General features: G+C 49.4%; 1 protein-coding gene across 1 annotated transcript; it reads right to left on the bottom strand.

Annotated features, from left to right (window-relative positions):
• Positions 1 to 1,524: 1,524 nt before the first annotated feature.
• IUM83_17911 (uncharacterized protein) lies at positions 1,525 to 2,778 on the bottom strand (the record flags this gene model as incomplete). The annotated part of the gene is made up of 1 exon (XM_067942881.1): positions 1,525 to 2,778. One exon carries the CDS (start codon positions 2,776 to 2,778, stop codon positions 1,525 to 1,527), a length of 1,254 nt encoding a protein of 417 aa, XP_067795916.1.
• Between the last annotated feature and the right edge of the window lie 6,897 nt (positions 2,779 to 9,675).

Below are 9,675 nucleotides of genomic sequence, written 5' to 3'. Positions count from 1 at the left end.
TTCGTGGCGAGGTTTTCGAAGGGAAAAACAACAACTGAGACTAATGCTAAAGCCACATCTGCCGGTGTAGCGAGTTTGGTATCCTATGGGGTGCGATGCCACCCGCCACGACGTGTTTGTGCCTAAGCAACGACCGGTTTACCCGCAACATCTGCGACTTGCTGCATCGTAAACGCTGCGGCCTGTCACCCAGGCAAGTGCACAGACCAGGGTCTTATTCTGCTCTGCCTTCAACGCCCGCCCACCTTCAAGAGCTGGAGGCACATCTGACTGCTGTTGTACTTTCGTACTGCAACGTTGCATGCAAATGTACGACCCCCTGAAGGCCGCAGAGTTGTCGACCAGTTAGTCACATGCAGTCAGTCCATTCACGGTCAAGTAAGTGCCTGGCCGCGCATTATTCTGCGGTGGCATTCGAGTTGAGCCCCAGCTCCGAGACGATGGAGCTTGTCTCCTATTAGGTGGGCTGGACTCTACATGGACTGCTTACCAGCATTGCACCACTGCAAAGACACTACGTTCGCTGCACTCTAAACTTTGTCCGGTCGTAAATGCCGTCATTTGCTTCCCCATATGGCATATGGAGCCGGGGACCGCGGTGGAGTCATGACTTGCCTCCCACCTTCTAGCAGCCTGGGCTTCGACCTCCCGGACTCATCAGGATGGTGCATGTGCGCGTTTCCCGCGCCATCACCTCCAGCGAAAGAGGCGAAATGTTCGCTGGAGGTTAAGAGAGTTTCATCTTTGGGTTTTTAAAGCGTGATCTCGACTGCCCCCAGAGGGCCCTTGCTACGGGCACTACGACCGCAGATGGAGTTTGTTCGCCATAACTCACAGCAGCGAGTGAGCTAGGTACGGACGCCGGAAAGGAAGAGAGGGCGGCATTAGGCTCTCCGTTCGCAGCAGTCGCCCTAGCAGAGACTTAAACTCCAGCTCCACACTTCGACCACCTAATTGCTTACTCACGTAGGTCAATGCGAAGGTAAAGTTGTCAGCACCTTAAGGGCTAGATGGCAGCGAAGCACTCGACGTCAGTGGGTTGGGTGGTATTGCCTAAGCGCTTGGCGGTTCGCGCTGGCGCTACGGCTTCTTGACAGTGTACAGTATAGCAAACATCTTTGTCAACGACGAGTTCAGCGTAGCTACGCCTGTTTCCAAGGTTGCACCACTCTCTCCTTGATTCGATCGGAACAATTCAATTAGGTTCATGGGACGGAAAGACGGCCGAAGTCGGGCGTCACGTCACCGCTCTACACGTAGAGTTTCGACGCGAAAGTCGAGCAAGTTGACCGCAATCCGTGTTCGATATCACAACCACTCTGATACAAAGGTAGTTTGCGGGTCATGACAATGGGAACAAAAAACGCAGTTATATGCCAAGACTGCATCTTATTTTACAGTTACTGGGGCAACCAAGTTGAAAACTAAACGCTTTCCGTTAGCTTACGCCACACACACACTTCGGCACTACTACGGTTGCGAAACTCACACAGACACCGCAACTAATAACTATCAACTCCTAAACTAAATATCCTGCCAGCTCTCTTGATCGAGAACTGACGTGGTGGATGATTCTAGAAACGACATCTCGCAGGAAACTGTGCAAGCCGCGTAGCTGCTACCGTCGTCGCTCTTGCAGGACTCATAGGTCGTGATTTGGTCTCGGGCCACCTCCTCCGCGTTCCACTGGGTGGCCTCGCCCATGCACTTCGCACACACCACCACCTTGCGCTGGATGAGCTTGCCACCCATAACGATGAAACTGATATTTTGGCGAATCTTACATGAGTAGCACACGCTTCCGTAGCAGATCTTGCACGAACTCTTGCCAATGCTCCCGATGACATTGGATAACTTCTTGGCGCAGACAACACAGTGCTTTCGGTTCTCCGTTTTCTTCGCGGGGGGATCGTAAGACACGTGCTGTTGTTGGAGCAGCCATGCCAGTTTCTTCATCTGCCCGCAGTACACGTAGTTGGACACGCAAAACATCGCACCTGCCGCCACCGACCGCAAGAGGTTTCGCATGATACGACCTCCAGGATCCACGGTCGCGCACACAAAGCTGTCGATCACATTGCGGTCGATCTGCCGGTAGCAGGCGAAGAGCGACAAGTTCGCGCGAATCTTGTTAGGAAGAGGCGTGGTCTGCGGGAAGTCGATGGAGTGCATCAAGTGATACCCGATGCGCTCGCCGTTCTCCATGAAAACGGTGCCCGTGGCTTCGATGTACACGATGTCACGGCTTTTCGCAAAACTTGTTGACTGGAATGGCACGTCGATCGACATCCACTTGATAACCAGAGAACGGTAGGGCTCTGTTTTGCTGGGCCTGACAACAGAGCGGAGGACGGCAGCGCTGTCCAGGTCGTGTACGTAGGAAGCCTTAAGGCGCATGTCGTCCAGCGTGGGGTTCACGAGACCGAACATGAGGTCGTCCATCTCGCCAACGAGCGAGCCTACGCTCAGTATTACAGGCAAGTCCTTAGCCGAAGCTCCCGCTTTCAGTCGCTGGGTCGCGCTCAGCGAGTTCTCGGGCTCGATGCCCATTCTCTTGAGCTCCTTTCGTGTTCGCTCCGTGTAGACGTGAATGTTCTCCTTGGACTTGATATGGTCCCAGCGCCGCTTGTCCACTTTTCTCTTGTCAACCCGCACGAACTCCTCGTACTTCTTGACGTAGTCATCCACGTATGCGTCCACGAGCTTCTCTAGCTCCTGGCGCTCCAATTCAGATACATGCACGTCGGGGAACGGATTGTCGTTGAACCGGTCCTTCATTCTGCTGCTTTGATGATGCACGAACTTGCTGTCGAGTAAATTCGCAACTGCGAGTTGGGGCAGGCGGAACAAGGATGGCCTGGATTGACCCGCTGGTAACAGTCATTTTGAGTTGACTGGCCATACCATCTGATAGATGAATACGGTCACCACTTGGGGAACACCACCTGCAGTAACTCGTGGTAAACTTGAATCGACTCCATAGTACGATCCATACAACTGAATACCTGCAGGCGTCTTATCTAGCAGTATTCAACGATCGAGTCTGGACTGTACAGATAATAAGACCCCGTGGCCGATACGCAGAGTTACAGCACTTGATTATCCGAATAATCAAGAGGCCGGTGACGGGGTCCGTATGCTAAACCAAGCTGCGCGTGTGCAGTTACGATGAGCGCTTGTTCACATGTGTGTTTGGTCTCCAATATCAATGTGGTGTTCATTATGCGGACGCATTTCGTGCTCAGTTGCTACTCATCGTTCATTTCTCGACATACTTTACCAAGCTAGAAACGACGCAGTCCATTCGACTAGTAAAGCAGCTTCTCTTTGTTGAGTTGTTATATTCAAGCAGCATACGTCTTGAGCTGTGAGGCTCTACCTAAGCATTCACTTCATCATATGGGCGACTTGGGCGGTCATCTTTGGATATAGAGCTTTTAAAGGGCGTTTACGGTAGACACGACGATGTCCACCTCCTACGTTCACACGAAGACCACGATCTAGCGCGAGTGCTGAATGGTGTCAGTTACAGTGCCGTATAACAGTGTCTCCTGAAAGCGACAGCAGTAATCGCCACTCGCAGGAATGGATCAATGGCCCCTTGATAATGCCAGTCTCCCCGTTGAGTTTAGTTGGCCAACATCCGAGATGAAACGCGGCGGGGAAATAGAAGTGAATATATAGTTTGTGAACGGATTGCAGGCTGCCACTGCCTGCCGGCAACCGAATCCATTGCCGCGTAAGCGTGGTCGGAGAGCTCGTCTCTCTCTCCATACCAGTATTATGGTGTCGAACGGCAGCATACTCAAGTGGGTCTTAAGTGCTGTTCTGAGCGATAACGCACATTTCGATCTCGCACCATCGACCCACAGACAATGCAAAAGCGTCCACGAGCAATGCGAATATGTACTCTTTGCTATCAACGGCAGCCAGTAGCCACAAAACTCGGATTTACGCTCGCGTAAAGATCCGTTCCATTCGCATAAGTCAGTTACCTACTTCCCGATAAATATGCATGCCCATTAAATCCACATGTGCCTCGAGGCATGGTTCGCAAGACTGTTTGTTCATACGGATATGCAAAGATGTGTAGAGCGCTGGCAAATACTACCTGCTCTGTGTTTGTAGAGAGCGTGATCGGAGGGAAACAAGCGAAGCACGGACACAATACAGGTACTATAATTCTCCTGAAAATGGACAAGTGTATGAGACCAAAAGGCAACAGAAGCGTGACGAATTACGTAAGTGTTTCTGATACGAAAACGTCATGCGGGATCCGCAAGAAGAAAATCACGACATGAACGGCTTGAAAATCGATAATGAATCCAATCTTGAGCCAGCTATAACTTCGAAGTATTATTTCTTACCACTTTGACTCAACAAAACTGCACGCAGAAATGCTCATTAGATGTTGATGCAACATTAACATGGATGAAACTAATTTCAAAGGTTTTTCAACACTGGTTACTTTTCTTTTCGAAGAAGATCTACATACTTGGCTAGGTTTTTCCTACCAGTGAGTGAGCAGCGTGATTTATTGGCGGCAATGGTGTCAGCTGAAGGGTTCAGATACCAACTAGGCTCGCAGAGAAACAAGCTCAAAACCGATTGAAGAAGCAGGCATTGCTACTATTGGTCCAGTAGTCTAGATTGACTCAAGTCAAGCGATCTATGCACGTCGTGGTGGCACGACTCCAGGCAACTCGCTGGTAATTCCCGCCTCCCTATTGTAGCATGGGTTGTACTTACGTATAATGCCTTTGTCCAGATCGCTAGCAGTAGCTGCATTCTTTTTGAGAACCGGATCCATGACACTTGGCTTGAAAATGAACAACACGGTTCCTTGAGAGTGAATTGGAAACTGAGCAAGGGAGTGCAGAATTGTTCACGTTGCTGGTCGTCCAGCAGAATGACTATCGTGATCATGCGTTCGGTTCACTCGATCCCAACTCGGATCTGGCACACGCTGCTACCACCAAATGTTGATTCCAAGTTCAGTGTGATTATTTACCAAGCCTCCTAGGAGCTCGGGGTGGGAGCTGGGCTCCCTGGCTCCTTCGTTATTAGTGTAAGTGAAAGGAGCCCGCCAAAACTGTGAGGGCCGGCGTTAAGGGCTCCCCTCCTCCGGATAGTACTGTAGCAAGCGCGATTATCGCCAGGATGATAATGCTCGAAATTCTAGCATGTCCGCAATCCTAGGGGTAGCGAATAATTTCATTCCTTTTCGGGGAAATTTATACCATTCCTCGACAGCGTCTTGGACAGTTGAATGACGTCCGGTTGCTTTGCCACATTGTTTATGCTCTCTGGGTTGCTTAGGACCTTTGTGGGGAGCCTTGGGTCCTGTTTCGTGGTGGCATTAAGCTTGCTCGCTGACAGTTGAACTGCTGTGCTCACCTCCGCGGTTTCGGTAGGCTCTCGAGCTTCTGGTTGATAGCAGGGCATTTTTTTAAGATTTGGGCATGCCGCGAAAATATATTCATTCTCTCCACAACCGCTTCTTCAATCTCTTCATCTGTGGCGGTAGCAGTTTCAGTGCTGTCGCTGGCGACGATTTCGTCGCCAACCGTGCGTAGAACGCCATGTTATTGGTTCGCCACGGGAATGGAATCATCATGTGCAGCCGAGACATCGAAACCGATCCCAATAACAACGATTGGCGGGAGAACTTCGGCCAGAACGCGTCGACGCATGATGCAGCCTATCAACTTGAGAATTTGTACTGAAACCTGCGGTGGCGATTAGGAAAATGGCTTGAAAGGGAACTACTGGTAAGTATTCTGCCATACTTTGCAACAAAAGTAATCTATGTACAGTCCATCTCAAAATGCCTCTCACGCCACCAGCGCAAACTTCACGCACAAGCGTTATGACCAATTCTCGTGATATCACGCCATACAGGCGATTAATTGTGAACGAGATCAAGCAGTGCATGTTACTGTAGAACTGTCCTGGGCCAGATTATGAATGCTTCATGGACTAGACACGCAGTACCTCGTGTAGATATTCTCAACAAGCTATACAGTCTTTTATGAGGGATTTATCGTTATAATAGAAATACTGATCAAGCGCTTCACGCAATCCGTGTGAGCGAGCTCGCAAATTCTACTGTTCCATGTACCCGCGGGCAAAGCTCAAGATAAGCAACTGTGCTACTTTGCCACACAACCGGATTCGGTGCAGCAGCGCTGCACTGCAATACCTTTTCCGCCAACAGATCCCAAGACGTAGAAGGCAGTCCAGCTCCGTTAATCTTTCGCTCTAGGCATTTCTCAATCTCCACCCTCAGAAAGATACCAAGTCCTCAACGTGTCATTTCGATCGACGGTTCACCTTGCGTGTACTTGTTTTGGCGATCCTCGTCATTGTCATCGTCGTCCTTGATTCGTGTCTCGGTGCCTCGATCGAACCCAATAACTTCGTTGCAATAAACAGCAAGGACAACAATTTTCAACGCTTGGCTATGGATGATGTCGCCGCCAGCGGGAGCACACAACTGCATTTGACTGACAATGAAGCAACAGACAAAGAAAACGAGGAGATAATGAAGAGTTTGCCGGGGATCAATCATGTTGCCAAGTTCTTTGGAAAATCTCCTGATCTCTGCAACAAGTTTAAGAGCTTATAGAAAATCTCTGAGGTAACTTCGGCGCTATAGAGGAGCTCGAGTTTCAACAAACTGAAGACTGCAGCGGAGAAAGATCCTGCGGTTCTGAAGAGATTCGTAAGTAACCCCGAGAGCATGAAGAAGCTGGCGAGGCAACCGGATATCATTCAACTGTCCAAGACGATGCAGAGGAATGGTGTCAGTTTCTCCAGTACAGAGGCTAGCAAAATTGGGTGGCTGGCTCAAAGCTACGCTGCAAAGTCTTGCTCTGGTTGGAGCAGGCACACCAGGCTGGATTGCCTTAATTGCGGCTGCAGCGTTTCTTGTTGCATGTATCGTAGTGCCGATTTCAATTGCAATCGTGAAAGTTGCGGGTTAGCTGATAAATGACTGGGCTGATAAATGACTGGGCTGATAAATGACTGGGTTTCCTTCAATCACCTTCCTAGGTAGTGTGCTTTTGTTTATAACTTTGTTCTGAAAAGGGGTAATGGCATTCTAATTAGTGTTATCTACAGGCCTGATATGGAGTAAGACGAGCAGTATCTGTCGGATTTGTTCGATTATGGATTGGAACTTGTTCTACTTGCAAGAAACTGCTAGTTTGTCGCTGATGGGCAAGGCTGCAAAAGCTATCCACATAATAGACGGCAGTCTTGAGTGAGCTCAATGTGATATCCTACCACTCGGCACTACTTAAGTAAAAGACGTCGGCCGTGCAGAGTTCCACGATTTTAACGTAGTCCGACGTCGCATCAGTTAACCGAAACACTCGCGACTCCAGGGAAAATGACTACATGAAAAAGAAGTTAGTTTGGAGAGCACGACAAAATTCTAGGTGTAGTGCAGAAAGTTGTAATTGCATTCGGATCTGTCTAAGTTGAAACATTGTTGTTGCGGAGCGCACTACAAAATTCTACTTTTGTAGTATAACCTAAACCGCAAACCATTTTGCAACCCCCCCCCCCCCCTCCGCCAACGCCACAGATGAAAGCCTTCACGTCGACGGCCGGTCACTGTACACCTATTAGCCGAAGTTATCCCGGCAAGAAATTTGTGCCGGAATATCGGCCGCACACGATGAGGAACCAACAACGTGGCGTTCAATGGCTGCTCCTCGACGAAATCGACATCAGCGGCAGCACTGAAACAGCTACGACCGGTGGTGGAGCAATGCACACAGAGAATGAGGAGCGGATGGCCATTTTGTCGGAAATTCAACACGTTCAACAAAATTTTCAAAACGACCTTTCGATCAGCCACTGTCTTGAGACAGAGTAGCTCAAGTCTAAGCAAACAGAGGAACGGGGCGGACAAAGTCCCTGGTCCGCACAAGATTCGCAAGTCATAGCAACCGGACATCATCCAACTGTCCAAAACTTTGTCGAGAAATGGTGTCAGTTCCTCCAGCGAAGAGGCCCAAGTTACTACGTAGTATTCAACAGTCACTAACGTTATATTTAACACAAATAGAGGTTCTCTGCCCCCCCCCCCCCAAAAAAAAAAAAAAAAAATGGTTATATGAAAGCTGGGATATACATGTTTGTTGGGGGCTGGAGCTGTCAGCTACGACGTAGTAGGCTTCATGCGGCGGTAGTGCATTCGTTGGGTGTGTAGCAGTGCCAATCGATATTGCTATTGATCAGTAAAAAAAGGTTTACTCGTTAAACGTCAAGACACAACAACCCTTTGCGTTCAATCGATCTGCATTAGTCTTGTAGTCATAGAAGTGCCAAGATTGACGACGATCAAATGAACAGTCTAATTGGTATAGTATCTTGCTGTAGCCTCCATTTGTAGCATTCTGAGCTACGTTGGAGATTCATATTTACACGCTTTATAGCTCCAAAGATTTGTCAAGAAAAAAACGCTGCATGGGGAAAAACGCCAAACGTCGAGTGAGAATGGGCACGAGTCTTACAGCCGGCAGAACTGAAAAATATTGCTTTCTCCTCCTACCTTCTCTTAGAATACTTGCTGCAGTAGCAGTATGAACGGATGAGAAGGGCGGTAGTCATGGCTCATTTTGCTCAACGATACCTAGGAAAGCCAGGTGGGGCTCAAAAACCCAGTCAGATCTCCATCATAAAAAATAGGCTCTTATCGCAGCAATCTCTGTATACAAACTATCGACAATGCAAAAAGAGGAACATCTCAAATATATCGGTACGGAAATTGCATCAAGACCACTTCGGTGGATGTAAACCAACCACTCCTCGACTCGCAGGTGGCCGATCCTCGCAACTTCCGACCATTGCTTCCGACGTGCAACCCTCCGATCGATTTTTGTGATGCCATTTGATGACATTAAGGTGTCCATTCCTCGCGGCCCCATCGACGTACACCCCTCCGTTCGGCACTCAAGCAACCATTCGCCGATTGCATCGTCCACCCCCAGTCAATGCAATGACCTGTTCTCCCTTGCGTAGTTTCACCCAGAAAAGCAGCAATCCTTCCATCCACCCCAGCCCAGTTAACTCGTCTACTACAAAACTAGAAACCGCGCAACCTTGAAACTTCCTGGTAGGCGAGAGCCACTGGACCATTTTCAGGTTTTTGAGCTGAACCGCCTCCAGTTAAACTAATCCTTAATCGCCAGCGCAATATGCACCATAATTATTAGCGTAGACTGCGCTATACTGCAGATGCGCTCCAGAAGCCGGACCGACCCAAACGTGCATGCTCGATCGAGTGGAAGACCCACCGAGGAGCCCAAAAGGCGAGAGATGGAGTCGATGACGTTGGGGAGCTACGTGAGCTGGGTCTTGCACTGGAATAGCAGCTTTACCGAGCAGCGGCACTGCTCGACTCGAGTCTCGATCCACGTACAGTTGTCACCGAATTCACTGAAAAGACGAAATACATATACCACCCTCCAACATCACCGCGCTGTTCGTATGTTTCGGTTCAACCAGGTGTATGTCTAGGACGGGATAACTCAGCAACAGCTCAGCGCTGTTCGTGTACTAGGCACCAAGCATGGCGACGTTCCATTTCACGATTCACTCCCGCGTGTATAATAGAACATCTCCGCCGGGGCCTGCCACCGGTTCCAACCTAGCAGCAGT

This window comes from Phytophthora cinnamomi, assembly GCF_018691715.1.
Source record: "Phytophthora cinnamomi strain GKB4 chromosome Unknown Contig18, whole genome shotgun sequence".
Classification (NCBI taxonomy): domain Eukaryota; phylum Oomycota; class Peronosporomycetes; order Peronosporales; family Peronosporaceae; genus Phytophthora; species Phytophthora cinnamomi.
Note: the sequence above shows the minus strand (reverse complement) of the source record. Positions and strands in the feature narration are given on the sequence as shown.